Raw genomic sequence first — 19,432 nt, forward strand, 5'->3', positions numbered from 1 at the left:
CTGTAAAAATGACAGCGTAACATGCAAAATCTCATGCCACATAGAAAAAAACAAAGCCAAAATATTAAATATTATACGTGAATGAGAAAGATGGCCATACACCTACGCGATATCATGTACGAATGCACAATTTCGATACGTCGTATGACGTATCGTGTGCATATCGTACACTTTTAAAGGACCCTTACGATGCGATGCGCAGCCCTGCGGGTCATACATTGCATCAACAGATCAAGGGCCTAATTCAGACCTGATTGCAGCGGCAAAATTGTTCCCTAATGGGCAAAATCATGTGCACTGCAGGGGGGGGGGGGGGGGGGGGGCAGATATAACATGTGCAGAGAGAGTTAGATTTGGGTGGGTTATATTGTTTCTGTGCAGGGTAAATATTGGCTGCTTTACTTTTACACTTCAATTTAGATTTCAGTTTAAACACACCCCACCCAAATCTAACTCTCTCTGCACATGTTATATCTTTCCCACCTGTAGAGCACATGGTTTTGCCCATTAGAGAACAATTTTGCTGCTGCAATCAGGTCTGAATTAGGCCCCATATGTGCTGCACATATAGTCAGTCGATCCTGGTTGCGGTCCATTTTGGGTGGTACAATAGATTGTACGGTGGAAAAGCACCGTACAATCTATCGTATGCCTTGCGGCTGGAGGCGAGGATCCTAGTACTGCTCGCATCTTTTGCGATTTGTACTAATGTATGGCCAGCGTTAGTACGCTCACAATGAGAGTACTGTAGGTGGAGCTAAATGCTTGATTGGGCTGTGGATGATTGATTGCATGTGTGAGAATCTGCAAAATGACATTTCTGGAGCTTTCCATGTTACAGACCAGACACCTACTATACATTGTGATTCTAAAACAGTCATTTCAAAATATTGACAACAATAGTTTTGGAATATTAACATATAGAGCAACTGAGCAGGGAATATGTGTACTCACATCATTTGGTATGGTGAGTTCATGAGTACTTGCCTGGGCACTGGCATCCATACCTGTTATGTGAAGAAAGGGTATTAGAGTGATATAAAAATAAAAATAAAAAAATCAATGTACCCAATTCATGTCATCTCATCTTTTTACATTAGCAGTCCAAACTCTTAGCCATGAGATCAGAATTAAAAGACTTATCTCACAATTATCTCCACTTTCACTCACCTTAATAGAAAATATCAGATGTAGCTCTGATAAGTACTTACAGGCTCAAAGGTCTTACAGTAAATGACACTTACCTGAACTTTATCTACAGTATGTATTGTGGGTCGTTGATAGGTAGTGTTGTCATTTTAATATTCCTGTACAACTCACATCAGACCACGAAACGACTGATAATGGAAACCAACAGCACCTACCTGCCGCAAGCACGCTCTCATAATAATACCAATATAAAGCTACGCACAAAGCATGTTTGTTATGACTTGTAGCAAATGTCTAAGCTAACATGGAGTAAACACAGAACAATGTCAAAGAACAGTGTGTAGTAACAAGTGTCATGTAATGAACTGAACAAAACAAAACACGCCCTTCCAAACATTTGTCAAATAAAGTAAAAAAGTAAAATAATAAGAATTTACTTACCGATAATTCTATTTCTCGTAGTCCGTAGTGGATGCTGGGAACTCCGTAAGGACCATGGGGAATAGCGACTCCGCAGGAGACTGGGCACAAAAGTAAAGCTTTAGGACTACCTGGTGTGCACTGGCTCCTCCCCCTATGACCCTCCTCCAAGCCTCAGTTAGGATACTGTGCCCGGACGAGCGTACACAAAAATGAAGGATTTATGAATCCCGGGTAAGACTCATACCAGCCACACCAATCACACCGTACAACTTGTGATCTGAACCCAGTTAACAGCATGATAACAGAGGAGCCTCTGGATAGATGGCTCACAACAACAATAACCCGATTTAGTTAACAATAACTATGTACAAGTATTGCAGACAATCCGCACTTGGGATGGGCGCCCAGCATCCACTACGGACTACGAGAAATAGAATTATCGGTAAGTAAATTCTTATTTTCTCTGACGTCCTAGTGGATGCTGGGAACTCCGTAAGGACCATGGGGATTATACCAAAGCTCCCAAACGGGCGGGAGAGTGCGGATGACTCTGCAGCACCGAATGAGAGAACTCCAGGTCCTCCTCAGCCAGGGTATCAAATTTGTAGAATTTAGCAAACGTGTTTGCCCCTGACCAAGTAGCTGCTCGGCAAAGTTGTAAAGCCGAGACCCCTCGGGCAGCCGCCCAAGATGAGCCCACCTTCCTTGTGGAATGGGCTTTTACAGATTTTGGCTGTGGCAGGCCTGCCACAGAATGTGCAAGCTGAATTGTATTACAAATCCAACGAGCAATAGTCTGCTTAGAAGCAGGAGCACCCAGCTTGTTGGGTGCATACAGGATAAACAGCGAGTCAGATTTTCTGACTCCAGCCGTCCTAGAAACATATATTTTCAGGGCCCTGACTACGTCCAACAACTTGGAGTCCTCCAAGTCACTAGTAGCCGCAGGTCCCACAATAGGTTGGTTCAGATGAAACGCTGAAACCACCTTAGGGAGAAAATGAGGACGAGTCCTCAATTCCGCCCTGTCTGAATGGAAGATCAGATAAGGGCTTTTACAGGATAAAGCCGCCAATTCTGACACGCGCCTGGCCGAGGCCAGGGCCAACAGCATGACCACTTTCCATGTGAGATATTTTAACTCCACAGATTCAAGTGGTTCAAACCAATGTGACTTTAGGAACCCCAAAACTACATTGAGATCCCAAGGTGCCACTGGAGGCACAAAAGGAGGCTGTATATGCAGTACCCCTTTAACAAACGTCTGAACTTCAGGAACTGAAGCTAGTTCTTTCTGGAAGAAAATTGACAGGGCCGAAATTTGAACCTTAATGGACCCCAATTTTAGGCCCATAGACACTCCTGTTTGCAGGAAATGCTGGAATCGACCTAGTTGAAATTCCTCCATCGGGGCCTTACTGGCCTCGCACCACGCAACATATTTTCGCCAAATGCGGTGATAATGCTTTGCGGTTACATCCTTCCTGGCTTTGATCAGGGTAGGGATGACTTCATCCGGAATGCCTTTTTCCTTCAGGATCCGGCGTTCAACCGCCCTGCCGTCAAACGCAGCCGCGGTAAGTCTTGGAATAGACAGGGTCCTTGCTGGAGCAGGTCCCTTCTTAGAGGTAGAGGCCACGGGTCCTCCGTGAGCATCTCTTGAAATTCCGGGTACCAAGTCCTTCTTGGCCAATCCGGAGCCACGAGTATAGTTCTTACTCCCCTCCGTCTTATAATTCTCAGTACTTTTGGTATGAGAGGAAGAGGAGGGAACACATACACTGACTGGTACACCCACGGTGTTACCAGAGCGTCCACAGTTATTGCCTGAGGGTCCCTTGACCTGGCGCAATACCTGTCCAATTTTTTGTTTAGGCGGGACGCCATCATGTCCACCTTTGGTTTTTCCCAACGGTTTACAATCATGTGGAAGACTTCTGGGTGAAGTCCCCACTCTCCCGGGTGGAGGTCGTGCCTGCTGAGGAAGTCTGCTTCCCAGTTGTCCACTCCCGGAATGAACACTGCTGACAATGCTATCACATGATTTTCCGCCCAGCGAAAAATCCTTGCAGCTTCTGCCATTGCCCTCCTGCTTCTTGTGCCGCCCTGTCTGTTTACGTGGGCGACTGCCGTGATGTTGTCCGACTGGATTAGCACCGGCTGACCTTGAAGCAGAGGTCTTGCTCGGCTTAGGGCATTGTAAATGGCCCTTAGCTCCAAGATATTTATGTGAAGTGATGTCTCCAGGCTTGACCACAAGCCCTGGAAATTTCTTCCCTGTGTGACTGCTCCCCAGCCTCGCAGGCTGGCATCCGTGGTCACCAGGACCCAGTCCTGAATGCCGAATCTGCGGCCCTCTAGAAGATGAGCACTCTGCAACCACCACAGGAGAGACACCCTTGTCTTTGGTGACAGGGTTATCCGCTGATGCATCTGAAGATGCGATCCGGACCATTTGTCCAGCAGGTCCCACTAGAAAGTTCTTGCGTGGAATCTGCCGAATGGAATTGCTTCGTAGGAAGCCACCATTTTTCCCAGGACCCTTGTGCACTGATGCACTGACACTTGGCCTGGTTTTAGGAGGTTTCTGACTAGTTCGGATAACTCCCTGCTTTCTCCTCCGGGAGAAACACCTTTTTCTGGACTGTGTCCAGGATCATCCCTAGGAATAGAAGACGTGTCGTCGGGATCAGCTGCGATTTTGGAATATTAAGAATCCAACCGTGCTGCCGCAACACTACTTGAGATAGTGCTACCCCGACTACCAACTGTTCCCTGGATCTTGCCCTTATCAGGAGATCGTCCAAGTAAGGGATAACTAAAACTCCCTTCCTTCGAAGGAGTATCATCATTTCGGCCATTACTTTGGTAAAGACCCGGGGTGCCGTGGACAAACCAAACGGCAGCGTCTGAAACTGATAGTTCTGTACCACAAACCTGAGGTACCCTTGGTGAGAAGGGTAAATTGGGACATGGAGATAAGCATCCTTGATGTCCAGAGACACCATATAATCCCTTTCTTCCAGGTTTACAATCACCGCTCTGAGTGACTCCATCTTGAATTTGAACCTTTGTATGTAAGTGTTCAAGGATTTCAGATTTAAAATAGGTCTCACCGAGCCGTCCGGCTTCGGTACCACAAACAGCGTGGAATAATACCCCTTTCCCTGTTGTAGGAGGGGTACCTTGATTATCACCTGCTGGGAATACAGCTTGTGACTGGCTTCCAATACCGCCTCCCTGTCGGAGGGTGACGTCGGTAAAGCAGACTTTAGGAAACGGCGAAGGGGAATTCCAATTTGTACCCCTGAGATACCACCTGAAGGATCTAGGGGTCCACCTGTGAGTGAGCCCACTGCACGCTGAAATTTTTGAGACGGGCCCCCACCGTGCCTGAGTCCGCTTGTAAAGCCCCAGCGTCATGCTGAGGACTTGGCAGAAACGGGAGAGGGCTTCTGTTCCTGGGAACTGGCTGTTTGCTGCAGCCTTTTTCCTCTCCCTCTGCCACAGGGTAGAAATGAGGAGCCTTTTGCCCGCTTGCTCTTATGGGGCCGAAAGGACTGCGCCTGATAATACGGCGTCTTCTTATGTTGAGAGGCTACCTGGGGTAAAAATGTGGATTTCCCAGCCGTTGCCGTGGCCACCAGGTCTGTTAGACCTACCCCAAATAACTCCTCCCTTTTATAAGGCGATACTTCCATATGCCTTTTGGAATCAGCATCACCTGACCACTGTCTTCTCCATAACCCTCTTCTGGCAGAAATGGACAGCGCACTTACTCTTGATGCCAGTCGGCAATTATCCCTCTGTGCATCACGCATATATAGAATTGCATCTTTTAAATGCTCTATAGTCAGTAATATACTGTCCCTATCCAGGGTATCAATATTGTCAGTCAGGGAATCCGACCAAGCCACCCCAGCACTGCACATCCAGGCTGAGGCGATTGCTGGTCGCAGTATCACACCCGTGTGAGTGTATATACATTTTAGGATATTTTCCTGCTTTCTGTCAGCAGGTTCCTTAAGGGCGGCCGTATCCGGGGACGGTAGTGCCACCTGTTTAGACAAGCGTGTGAGCGCTTTATCCACCCTAGGGGGTGTTTCCCAACGTGCCCTATCCTCTGGCGGGAAGGGGTATGATGCTAATAACTTTTTAGGAATTAACAGTTTTTATCGGGGGAAACCCACGCATCATCACACACTTCGTTTAATTCCTCAGATGCAGGAAAAACTACAGGCAGTTTTTTCTCACCCAACATAATACCCTTTTTAGTGGTACTGGTATTATCAGAAATATGTAAAACATTTTCCATAGCCTCAATCATGAAACGTGTGGCCCTACTGGAAGTCACATTCGTCTCTTAATCGTCGACACTGGAGTCAGTATCCGTGTCGGCGTCTGTATCTGCCATCTGAGGTAACGGGCGTTTTAGAGCCCCTGATGGCTTTTGAGACACCTGGACAGGCACAGGCTGAGTAGCCGGCTGTCTCATGTCATCAATCTTTTGTAAAGAGCTGACACTGTCACGTAATTTCCATAAGCTCAGCCACTCAGGTGTCGACTCCCTAGGGGGTGACATCTCCATTACAGGCAATTGCTCCGCCTCCACACCATTTTCCTCCTCATACATGTCGACACAATCGTACCGACACACAGCACACACACAGGGAATGCTCTGATAGAGGACAGGACCCCACTAGCCCTTTGGGGAGACAGAGGGAGAGTATGCCAGCACACACCAGAGCGCTATATATATACAGGGATAACCTTATAGAAGTGTTTTTCCCCTTATAGCTGCTGTTTTATTAATACTGCGCCTAATTAGTGCCCCCCTCTCTTTTTTAACCCCTTTCTGTAGTGTAGTAACTGCAGGGGAGAGCCAGGGAGCTTCCCTCCAACGGAGCTGTGAGAGAAAATGGCGCCAGTGTGCTGAGGAGATAGGCTCCGCCCCTTTTTCGCAGAGTTTTCTCCCGCATTTTTATGGATTCTGGCAGGGGTTAAAATACATCCATATAGCCCTGGGGGTTATATGTGATGTATGTTTGCCAGCCAAGGTGTTTTTATTGCTGCTCAGGGCGCCCCCCCCCAGCGCCCTGCACCCTCAGTGACTGCAGTGTGAGGTGTGTATGAGGAGCAATGGCGCACAGCTGCAGTGCTGTGCGCTACCTTGGTGAAGACTGATGTCTTCTGCCGCCGATTTTCCGGACCTCTTCTTGCTTCTGGCTCTGTAAGGGGGCCGGCGGCGCGGCTCTGGGACCGGACTCCGAGGCTGGGCCTGTGTTCGGTCCCTCTGGAGCTAATGGTGTCCAGTAGCCAAGAAGCCCAAGCTGGCTGCAAGCAGGCAGGTTCGCTTCTTCTCTCTTAGTCCCTAGATGCAGTGAGCCTGTTGCCAGCAGGTCTCACTGAAAATAAAAAACCTAAAACTAAACTTTCACTAAGAAGCTCAGGAGAGCCCCTAGTGTGCACCCTTCTCGGCCGGGCACAAAAATCTAACTGAGGCTTGGAGGAGGGTCATAGGGGGAGGAGCCAGTGCACACCAGGTAGTCCTAAAGCTTTACTTTTGTGCCCAGTCTCCTGCGGAGCCGCTATTCCCCATGGTCCTTACGGAGTTCCCAGCATCCACTAGGACGTCAGAGAAATATATATATATATATATATATATATATACACAGTATATATAGAGCCTCTTTTATACATGAGATCAAGCTCAGGAAATCTTTAAACCATGAGACATAGGCCCTCATACCGAGTTGTTCGCTCGCTGCTATTTTTAGCAGAATTGCTAATAGGCTAAAATCCGGCAGTTCTGCGCATGCATATGCACAGCAGGGCTCACGCGCTAAGTATTTTTACACAAAACTATGCTATTTTACTCACGGGCGAACAAAGCTTTTCAATCGCTCTGCTGATCGTAGTGTGATTGACAGGAAGTGGGTGTTTCTGGGCGGAAACTGGTCGTTTTCAGGGAGTGTGCTAAAAAACGCAGGCGTGTCAGGCTAAAACGCAGGAGTGGCTGGAGAAACGGGGGAGTGGCTGGTCGGACGCTGGGCGTGTTTGTGACGTCAAACCAGGAACTAAACAGACTGAGGTGATCACAATCTAGGAGTAGGTCTGGAGCTACTCTGAAACTGCAAGGAAATACTTAATAGCAGAATTGCTAATCTTTCGTTAGCAATTCTGCTATGCTAAGATACACTCCCAGAGGGCGGCGGCTTTACGTTTGCATTTCTGCTAAAAGTAGCGAGCAAGCGAACAACTCGGAATGAGTGCCATAGTTAAGAATATCTCAAGGATTTAAGACCAATCACAAAACAACCAAGATAATACTGAGCAGCCTCAAACCCAGCCAAGAAAAAAAAAAAAAAAAAAAACTACTTTGTTACCCTTAAATTAGTATAATGGTTATATTTGATGGTAAAATGTTACAGTTAGGTTTTCTTATTTAGACTATAGAGAGTGTGTTGCTTGTTGGAGTTCCCAGATGTGCTTACTGTATATGCACAATTAGATCATCTGCAAAGTACACATCTGTGTCACAGCCAAGAATTTCAATGCATCTCAGTAGGCAAGATACCGCCTTTGCCAACTATCTCACACACCTGTCTTGGTTTATATTACAACAATATTAAGCACTGGTCTCAGGGCCGGAGTCTACAGCTGCTTTTCTCTACGGCCGTGGCACTGCGCTCACTAAGATCAGAAATTAAGATATGACTTAATTATTATATAATTATGTTTCTGCTGAAAAAATAAATGTAGCAAACCATCAGCTACAACTAATGGAGCCATACATTAGGGAAGAATCGGGGCAATCACTGCTCTCTCTGTAATCACTGTTCTCCCTGTAATCACTGTTCTCCCTGTAATCACTGCTCTCCCTGTAATCACTGTTCTCACTGTAATCACTGCTCTCCCTGTAATTACTGTTCTCCCTGTAATCACTGTTCTCCCTGTAATCACTGTTCCCCCTGTAATCACTGTTCTTCCTGTAATCACTGTTCTCTCTGTAATCACTGTTCCCCCTGTAATCACTGTTCTCCCTGTAATCACTGTTCTCACTGTAATCACTGTTCTCCCTGTAATCACTGTTCTCACTGTAATCACTGTTCTCCCTGTAATCACTATTCTCCCTGTAATCACTGTTCTCCCTGTAATCACTGCTCTCCCTGTAATCACTGTTCTCCCTGTAATTACTGTTCTCCCTGTAATCACTGTTCCCCCTGTAATCACTGTTCTTCCTGTAATCACTGTTCTCTCTGTAATCATTGTTCTCCCTGTAATCACTGTTCTCTCTGTAATCACTGTTCCCCCTGTAATCACTGTTCTCCCTGTAATCACTGTTCTCACTGTAATCACTGTTCTCCCTGTAATCACTATTCTCCCTGTAATCACTGTTCTCCCTGTAATCACTGCTCTCCCTGTAATCACTGTTCTCCCTGTAATCACTGTTCTCCCTGTAATCATTGTTCCCCCTGTAATCACTGCTCTCCCTGTAATCACTATTCTCCCTGTAATCACTGTTCTCCCTGTAATCATTGTTCTCCCTGTAATCACTGTTCCCCCTGTAATCACTGTTCTCCCTGTAATCACTGCTCTCCCTGTAATCACTGTTCTCCCTGTAATCACTGTTCTCCCCGTAATCACTGTTCCCCCTGTAATTACTGTTCCCCCTGTAATCACTGTTCCCCCTGTAATCACTGTTCCCCCTGTAATCATTGTTCTCCCTGTAATCACTGTTCTCCCTGTAATCACTGTTCCCCCTGTAATCACTGTTCTCCCCGTAATCACTGTTCTCCCCGTAATCACTGTTCTCACTGTAATCACTGCTCTCCCTGTAATCACTGTTCTCCCTGTAATCACTGTTCCCCCTGTAATCACTGCTCTCCCTGTAATCACTATTCTCCCTGTAATCACTGTTCCCCCTGTAATCACTGCTCTCCCTGTAATCATTGTTCTCCCTGTAATCACTGTTCCCCCTGTAATCACTGTTCTCTCTGTAATCACTGTTCTCCCTGTAATCACTGTTCTCCCCGTAATCATTGTTCCCCCTGTAATCACTGCTCTCCCTGTAATCACTGCTCTCCCTTTAATCACTGCTCTCCCCGTAATCACTGTTCTCCCCATAATCACTGTTCTCACTGTAATCACTGCTCTCCCTGTAATCACTGTTCTCCCTGTAATCACTGTTCCCCCTGTAATCACTATTCTCCCTGTAATCACTGTTCCCCCTGTAATCACTGCTCTCCCTGTAATCATTGTTCTCCGTGTAATCACTGTTCCCCCTGTAATCACTGTTCTCCCTGTAATCCCTGTTCCCCCTGTATTCACTGTTCTCCCTGTAATCACTGTTCCCCCTGTAATCACTGCTCTCCCTGTAATCACTGCTCTCCCTGTAAACACTTTTCCCCCTGTAATCACTGTTCCCCCTGTATTCATTGTTCTCCCTGTAATCAATGTTCTCCCTGTAATCACTGTTCCCCCTGTATTCATTGTTCTCCCTGTAATCACTGTAATCACTGTTTTCCCTGTAATCACTGTTCTCCCTGTAATCACTGTAATCAATGTTCTCCCTGTAATCAATGTTCCCCCTGTAATCACTGCTCTCCCTGTAATCACTGTTCTCCCTGTAATCACTGTTCCCCCTGTATTCATTGTTCCCCCTGTAATCACTGTTCTCCCTGTATTCACTGTTCTCCCTGTAATCACTGTTCCCCCTGTATTCATTGTTCTCCCTGTAATCACTGTTCCCCCTGTAATCACTGTTCCCCCTGTATTCACTGTTCTCCCTGTAATCACTGTTCCCCCTGTAATCACTGCTCTCCTTGTAATCACTGTTCTCCCTGTATTCATTGTTCTCCCTGTAATCACTGTTTTCCCTGTAATCACTATTCCCCCTGTAATCACTGTTCTCCCTGAAATCACTGCTCTCCCTGTAATCACTGCTCTCCCTGTAATCACTGCTCTCCCTGTAATCACTATTCCCTCTGAAATCACTGTTCTCCCTGAAATCACTGTTCTCCCTGAAATCACTGCTCTCCCTGAAATCACTGCTCTCCCTGTAATCACTGTTCTCCCTGTAATCACTGTTCTCCCTGTAATCACTGCTCTCCCTGTAATCACTGTTATCCCTGTAATCACTGTTCTCCCTATAATCACTGTTCTCCCTGAAATCACTGTTCTCCCTGTAATCACTGCTCTCCCTGTAATCACTGTTATCCCTGTAATCACTGTTCTCCCTGTAATCACTGCTCTCCCTGTAATCACTGTTATCCCTGTAATCACTGTTCTCCCTGTAATCACTGTTCTCCCTGAAATCACTGTTCTCCCTGTAATCACTGTTCCCCCTGTAATCACTGTTCCCCCTGTATTCACTGTTCTCCCTGTAATCACTGTTCCCCCTGTAATCACTGCTCTCCTTGTAATCACTGTTCTCCCTGTAATCACTGTTTTCCCTGTAATCACTGTTCCCCCTGTAATCACTGTTCCCCCTGTAATCACTGTTCTCCCTGTAATCACTGTTCCCCCTGTATTCATTGTTCTCCCTGTAATCACTGCTCTCCCTGTAATCACTGCTTTTCTTGTAATCACTGTTCTCCCTGTAATCACTGTTTACCCTGTAATCACTGTTCTCCCTGTAATCACTGTTCTCCCTGTAATCCCTGTTCTCCCTGTAATCAATGTTCCCCCTGTAATCACTGTCCTCCCTGTAATCACTGTTCCCCCTGTATTCATTGTTCTCCCTGTAATCACTGTAATCACTGTTTTCCCTGTAATCACTGTTCTCCCTGTAATCACTGTTCCCACTGTAATCACTGTTCCCCCTGTAATCACTGTTCTCCCTGTAATCACTGTTCCCCCTGTATTCATTGTTCTCCCTGTAATCACTGCTCTCCATGTAATCACTGCTTTTCTTGTAATCACTGCTTTTCTTGTAATCACTGTTTTCCCTGTAATCACTGTTTTCCCTGTAATCACTGTTTTCCCTGTAATCACTGTTCTCCCTGAAATCACTGTTCTCCCTGTAATCACTGCTCTCCCTGTAATCACTGCTCTCCCTGTAATCACTATTCCCCCTGTAATCATTGTTCTCCCTGAAATCACTGCTCTCCCTGTAATCACTGCTCTCCCTGTAATCACTGCTCTCCCTGTAATCACTATTCCCTCTGAAATCACTGTTCTCCCTGAAATCACTGCTCTCCCTGAAATCACTGCTCTCCCTGTAATCACTGTTCTCCCTGTAATCACTGCTCTCCCTGTAATCACTGTTATCCCTGTAATCACTGTTCTCCCTATAATCACTGTTCTCCCTGAAATCACTGTTCTCCCTGTAATCACTGCTCTCCCTGTAATCACTGTTATCCCTGTAATCACTGTTCTCCCTGTAATCACTGCTCTCCCTGTAATCACTGTTATCCCTGTAATCACTGTTCTCCCTGTAATCACTGTTCTCCCTGAAATCACTGTTCTCCCTGTAATCACTGTTCTCCCTGTAATAACTGTTCCCCCTGTAATCACTATTCCCCCTGTAATCACTGTTCTCCCTGAAATCACTGTTCTCCCTGAAATCACTGCTCTCCCTGTAATCACTGTTCTCCCTGTAATCACTGTTCCCCCTGTAATCATTGTTCTCCCTGTAATCATTGTTCTCCCAGTGACTGGGTCGGGGGATTGGAAAAATCCAACATGTTGGAAATCCTTGATTCGCCGATTGTGAGCCAAAAAGGATCAGAATTTGCAAGTTGGGAATTTTTAACATGTAGGATTTTGCAGATGCCCTGACAAAACGCTGATCATCGGAGTACACCGGCGGATTGTATTGGCCTCAGTAGAACAGAGGAATCAGCCCGTAGATGTATGGCCCTCATAAGGCTGTACTTTGGGGGTAATTCAGATCTGACCGCTGCTGTGCGTTTTCACACAGCAGGTGATCAGCTCATAACAGTGCATGTGTATGCACTGCAATGTGCAAAAAATCCGTTTGCACGGGCGTTCACAAGGCTATCCGTTTGGATGGTCGACCATGTCATGGTCGACAGTCATTAGGTCGACCACTGTTGGCCGACATTGACATGGTCGACATTGACACATGGTGGACACATGAAAGGTTGACATAAGTTTTTAAAAAAAATTATTTTGTGGAACTTTTCCATAGTTTACGATCCACGTGGACTACGATTGGGAACGGTAATCTGTGCCGAGCGCAGTGGTAGCAGAGCGAGGCACCTTGCCCGAAGCATGGCGAGCGAAGCGAGCCATGCGAGTGGACGCGGTGCACTAATTGGGGTTCCCCGTCACTTTATGCAAAAAACGACAAAAAAAAAAAACTCATGTCGACCTTTTCATGTGTCGACCATTTGTCCATGTTGACCAATAGTGGTCGACCTAATGACTGTCGACCATAACATGGTCGACCATTCATACCGGAACCGTTCACAAGGTGATTGACAGGAAGAGGCCGTTTGTGGGTGGTAACTGACCGTTTACTGGGAGTTTCCAGAAAAACCCAGAAGTTCCCAAGCGTTTTCAGTAGAGATGAGCGCCTGAAATTTTTCGGGTTTTGTGTTTTGGTTTTGGGTTCGGTTCCGCGGCCGTGTTTTGGGTTCGAACGCATTTTGGCAAAACCTCACCGAATTTTTTTTGTCGGATTCGGGTGTGTTTTGGATTCGGGTGTTTTTTTCAAAAAACACTAAAAAACAGCTTAAATCATAGAATTTGGGGGTCATTTTGATCCCAAAGTATTATTAACCTCAAAAACCATAATTTACACTCATTTTCAGTCTATTCTGAATACCTCACACCTCACAATATTATTTTTAGTCCTAAAATTTGCACCGAGGTCGCTGTGTGAGTAAGATAAGCGACCCTAGTGGCCGACACAAACACCGGGCCCATCTAGGAGTGGCACTGCAGTGTCACGCAGGATGTCCCTTCCAAAAAACCCTCCCCAAACAGCACATGACGCAAAGAAAAAAAGAGGCGCAATGAGGTAGCTGTGTGAGTAAGATTAGCGACCCTAGTGGCCGACACAAACACCGGGCCCATCTAGGAGTGGCACTGCAGTGTCACGCAGGATGGCCCTTCCAAAAAACCCTCCCCAAACAGCACATGACGCAAAGAAAAAAAGAGGCGCAATGAGGTAGCTGTGTGAGTAAGATTAGCGACCCTAGTGGCCGACACAAACACCGGGCCCATCTAGGAGTGGCACTGCAGTGTCACGCAGGATGTCCCTTCCAAAAAACCCTCCCCAAACAGCACATGACGCAAAGAAAAAAAGAGGCGCAATGAGGTAGCTGTGTGAGTAAGATTAGCGACCCTAGTGGCCGACACAAACACCGGGCCCATCTAGGAGTGGCACTGCAGTGTCACGCAGGATGGCCCTTCCAAAAAACCCTCCCCAAACAGCACATGACGCAAAGAAAAAAAGAGGCGCAATGAGGTAGCTGTGTGAGTAAGATTAGCGACCCTAGTGGCCGACACAAACACCGGGCCCATCTAGGAGTGGCACTGCAGTGTCACGCAGGATGTCCCTTCCAAAAAACCCTCCCCAAACAGCACATGACGCAAAGAAAAAAAGAGGCGCAATGAGGTAGCTGTGTGAGTAAGATTAGCGACCCTAGTGGCCGACACAAACACCGGGCCCATCTAGGAGTGGCACTGCAGTGTCACGCAGGATGTCCCTTCCAAAAAACCCTCCCCAAACAGCACATGACGCAAAGAAAAAAAGAGGCGCAATGAGGTAGCTGACTGTGTGAGTAAGATTAGCGACCCTAGTGGCCGACACAAACACCGGGCCCATCTAGGAGTGGCACTGCAGTGTCACGCAGGATGTCCCTTCCAAAAAACCCTCCCCAATCAGCACATGATGCAAAGAAAAAGAAAAGAAAAAAGAGGTGCAAGATGGAATTGTCCTTGGGCCCTCCCACCCACCCTTATGTTGTATAAACAAAACAGGACATGCACACTTTAACCAACCCATCATTTCAGTGACAGGGTCTGCCACACGACTGTGACTGATATGACGGGTTGGTTTGGACCCCCCCCAAAAAAGAAGCAATTAATCTCTCCTTGCACAAACTGGCTCTACAGAGGCAAGATGTCCACCTCATCTTCACCCTCCGATATATCACCGTGTACATCCCCCTCCTCACAGATTATCAATTCGTCCCCACTGGAATCCACCATCTCAGCTCCCTGTGTACTTTGTGGAGGCAATTGCTGCTGGTCAATGTCTCCGCGGAGGAATTGATTATAATTCATTTTAATGAACATCATCTTCTCCACATTTTCTGGATGTAACCTCGTACGCCGATTGCTGACAAGGTGAGCGGCGGCACTAAACACTCTTTCGGAGTACACACTTGTGGGAGGGCAACTTAGGTAGAATAAAGCCAGTTTGTGCAAGGGCCTCCAAATTGCCTCTTTTTCCTGCCAGTATAAGTACGGACTGTGTGACGTGCCTACTTGGATGCGGTCACTCATATAATCCTCCACCATTCTATCAATGTTGAGAGAATCATATGCAGTGACAGTAGACGACATGTCCGTAATCGTTGTCAGGTCCTTCAGTCCGGACCAGATGTTAGCATCAGCAGTCGCTCCAGACTGCCCTGCATCACCGCCAGCGGGTGGGCTCGGAATTCTGAGCCTTTTCCTCGCACCCCCAGTTGCGGGAGAATGTGAAGGAGGAGATGTTGACAGGTCGCGTTCCGCTTGACTTGACAATTTTGTCACCAGCAGGTCTTTCAACCCCAGCAGACCTGTGTCTGCCGGAAAGAGAGATCCAAGGTAGGCTTTAAATCTAGGATCGAGCACGGTGGCCAAAATGTAGTGCTCTGATTTCAACAGATTGACCACCCGTGAATCCTTGTTAAGCGAATTAAGGGCTGCATCCACAAGTCCCACATGCCTAGCGGAATCGCTCCCTTTTAGCTCCTTCTTCAATGCCTCCAGCTTCTTCTGCAAAAGCCTGATGAGGGGAATGACCTGACTCAGGCTGGCAGTGTCTGAACTGACTTCACGTGTGGCAAGTTCAAAGGGCATCAGAACCTTGCACAACGTTGAAATCATTCTCCACTGCACTTGAGACAGGTGCATTCCACCTCCTATATCGTGCTCAATTGTATAGGCTTGAATGGCCTTTTGCTGCTCCTCCAACCTCTGAAGCATATAGAGGGTTGAATTCCACCTCGTTACCACTTCTTGCTTCAGATGATGGCAGGGCAGGTTCAGTAGTTTTTGGTGGTGCTCCAGTCTTCTGTACGTGGTGCCTGTACGCCGAAAGTGTCCCGCAATTTTTCTGGCCACCGACAGCATCTCTTGCACGCCCCTGTCGTTTTTTAAAAAATTCTGCACCACCAAATTCAAGGTATGTGCAAAACATGGGACGTGCTGGAATTTGCCCATATTTAATGCACACACAATATTGCTGGCGTTGTCCGATGCCACAAATCCACAGGAGAGTCCAATTGGGGTAAGCCATTCCGCGATGATCTTCCTCAGTTGCCGTAAGAGGTTTTCAGCTGTGTGCGTATTCTGGAAAGCGGTGATACAAAGCGTAGCCTGCCTAGGAAAGAGTTGGCGTTTGCGAGATGCTGCTACTGGTGCCGCCGCTGCTGTTCTTGCGGCGGGAGTCCATACATCTACCCAGTGGGCTGTCACAGTCATATAGTCCTGACCCTGCCCTGCTCCACTTGTCCACATGTCCGTGGTTAAGTGGACATTGGGTACAACTGCATTTTTTAGGACACTGGTGAGTCTTTTTCTGACGTCCGTGTACATTCTCGGTATCGCCTGCCTAGAGAAGTGGAACCTAGATGGTATTTGGTAACGGGGGCACACTGCCTCAATAAATTGTCTAGTTCCCTGTGAACTAACGGCGGATACCGGACGCACGTCTAACACCAACATAGTTGTCAAGGCCTCAGTTATCCGCTTTGCAGTAGGATGACTGCTGTGATATTTCATCTTCCTCGCAAAGGACTGTTGAACAGTCAATTGCTTACTGGAAGTAGTACAAGTGGGCTTACGACTTCCCCTCTGGGATGACCATCGACTCCCAGCGGCAACAACAGCAGCGCCAGCAGCAGTAGGCGTTACACGCAAGGATGCATCGGAGGAATCCCAGGCAGGAGAGGACTCATCAGAATTGCCAGTGACATGGCCTGCAGGACTATTGGCATTCCTGGGGAAGGAGGAAATTGACACTGAGGGAGTTGGTGGGGTGGTTTGCGTGAGCTTGGTTACAAGAGGAAGGGATTTACTGGTCAGTGGACTGCTTCCGCTGTCACCCAAAGTTTTTGAACTTGTCACTGACTTATTATGAATGCGCTGCAGGTGACGTATAAGGGAGGATGTTCCGAGGTGGTTAACGTCCTTACCCCTACTTATTACAGCTTGACAAAGGGAACACACGGCTTGACACCTGTTGTCCGCATTTCTGGTGAAATACCTCCACACCGAAGAGCTGATTTTTTTGGTATTTTCACCTGGCATGTCAACGGCCATATTCCTCCCACGGACAACAGGTGTCTCCCCGGGTGCCTGACTTAAACAAACCACCTCACCATCAGAATCCTCCTGGTCAATTTCCTCCCCAGCGCCAGCAACACCCATATCCTCCTCATCCTGGTGTACTTCAACACTGACATCTTCAATCTGACTATCAGGAACTGGACTGCGGGTGCTCCTTCCAGCACTTGCAGGGGGCGTGCAAATGGTGGAAGGCGCATGCTCTTCACGTCCAGTGTTGGGAAGGTCAGGCATCGCAACCGACACAATTGGACTCTCCTTGTGGATTTGGGATTTCGAAGAATGCACAGTTCTTTGCTGTGCTGCTTTTGCCAGCTTGAGTCTTTTCATTTTTCTAGCGAGAGGCTGAGTGCTTCCATCCTCATGTGAAGCTGAACCACTAGCCATGAACATAGGCCAGGGCCTCAGCCGTTCCTTGCCACTCCGTGTGGTAAATGGCATATTGGCAAGTTTACGCTTCTCCTCCGACAATTTTATTTTAGGTTTTGGAGTCCTTTTTTTTCTGATATTTGGTGTTTTGGATTTGACATGCTCTGTACTATGACATTGGGCATCGGCCTTGGCAGACGACGTTGCTGGCATTTCATCGTCTCGGCCATGACTAGTGGCAGCAGCTTCAGCACGAGGTGGAAGTGGATCTTGATCTTTCCCTAATTTTGGAACCTCAACATTTTTGTTCTCCATATTTTAATAGGCACAACTAAAAGGCACCTCAGGTAAACAATGGAGATGGATACTAGTATACAATTATGGACTGCCTGCCGACTGCAGACACAGAGGTAGCCACAGCCGTGAACTACCGTACTGTACTGTGTCTGCAGCTAATATAGACTGGTTGATAAAGAGAAGATGTCTATGTAACTATGTATGTATAAAGAAGACTGAAAAAAATCCACGGTTAGGTGGTATACAATTATGGACGGACTGCCTGCCGAGTGCAGACACAGAGGTAGCCACAGCCGTGAACTACCGTACTGTACTGAGGCCCTCATTCCGAGTTGTTCGCTCGGTATTTTTCATCGCATCGCAGTGAAAATCCGCTTAGTACGCATGCGCAATGTTCGCACTGCGACTGCGTCAAGTAACTTTACTATGAAGAAAGTATTTTTACTCACGGCTTTTTCTTCGCTCCGGCGATCGTAATGTGATTGACAGGAAATGGGTGTTACTGGGCGGATACACGGCGTTTCAGGGGCGTGTGGCTGAAAACGCTACCGTTTCCGGAAAAAACGCAGGAGTGGCCGGGGAAACGGTGGGAGTGCCTGGGCGAACGCTGGGTGTGTTTGTGACGTCAACCAGGAACGACAAGCACTGAAATGATCGCACAGGCAGAGTAAGTCTGGAGCTACTCTGAAACTGCTAACTCGTTTGTAATCGCAATATTGCGCGTACGTCGGTCGCAATTTTAAGAAGCTAAGATTCACTCCCAGTAGGCGGCGGCTTAGCGTGTGTAACTCTGCTACATTCGCCTTGCGAGCGAACAACTCGGAATGAGGGCCCGTGTCTGCAGCTAATATAGACTGGTTGATAAAGAGAAGATGTCTATGTAACTATGTATGTATAAAGAAGAATGAAAAAAATCCACGGTTAGGTGGTATTACAATTATGGACGGACTGCCTGCCGAGTGCAGAGACACAGAGGTAGCCACAGCCGTGAACTACCGTACTGTGTCTGCTGCGACTGGATGATAAATGATATAAAAAATATATATATATCACTACTGCAGCCGGACAGGTATATATTATATATTATATAATGACGGACCTGCTGGACACTGTCTGTCAGCAGAATGAGTTTTATTTTTATAGAATAAAAAAAAAAAAAACACACAAGTGAAGTCACACGACGAGTGTTTAACTTTTTCAGGCAATCACAATATAAGTATACTACTAACTATACTGGTGGTCAGTGTGGTCAGGTCACTGGTCAGTCACACTGGCAGTGGCACTCCTGCAGCAAAAGTGTGCACTGTTTAATTTTAATATAATATGTACTCCTGGCTCCTGCTATAACCTATAACTGGCACTGCAGTAGTGCTCCCCAGTCTCCCCCACAATTATAAGCTGTGTGAGCTGAGCAGTCAGACAGATATATAATATATATAGATGATGCAGCACACTGGCCTGAGCCTGAGCAGTGCACACAGATATGGTATGTGACTGACTGAGTCACTGTGTGTATCGCTTTTTTCAGGCAGAGAACGGATATATTAAATAAACTGCACTGTGTGTCTGGTGGTCACTCACTATATAATATATTATGTACTCCTGGCTCCTGCTATAACCTATAACTGGCACTGCAGTAGTGCTCCCCAGTCTCCCCCACAAT

General features: G+C 47.0%; 1 protein-coding gene across 22 annotated transcripts in view; it reads right to left on the bottom strand.

The window, feature by feature from the left end:
* Positions 1-19,432, bottom strand: part of LOC134944600 (poly(rC)-binding protein 3) — a 160,802-nt gene that overhangs the window by 17,636 nt on the left and 123,734 nt on the right. For all 22 annotated transcript variants that reach the window (XM_063933292.1, XM_063933288.1, XM_063933289.1 and 19 more), the window contains one exon: positions 955-1,007. In XM_063933292.1, the coding sequence (XP_063789362.1) occupies positions 955-1,007 (53 nt within the window). The remainder of the gene's footprint in view (positions 1-954; positions 1,008-19,432) is intronic.

Source organism: Pseudophryne corroboree, chromosome 7 (genome assembly GCF_028390025.1).
Source record: "Pseudophryne corroboree isolate aPseCor3 chromosome 7, aPseCor3.hap2, whole genome shotgun sequence".
NCBI classification, from domain to species: Eukaryota; Metazoa; Chordata; class Amphibia; order Anura; family Myobatrachidae; genus Pseudophryne; species Pseudophryne corroboree.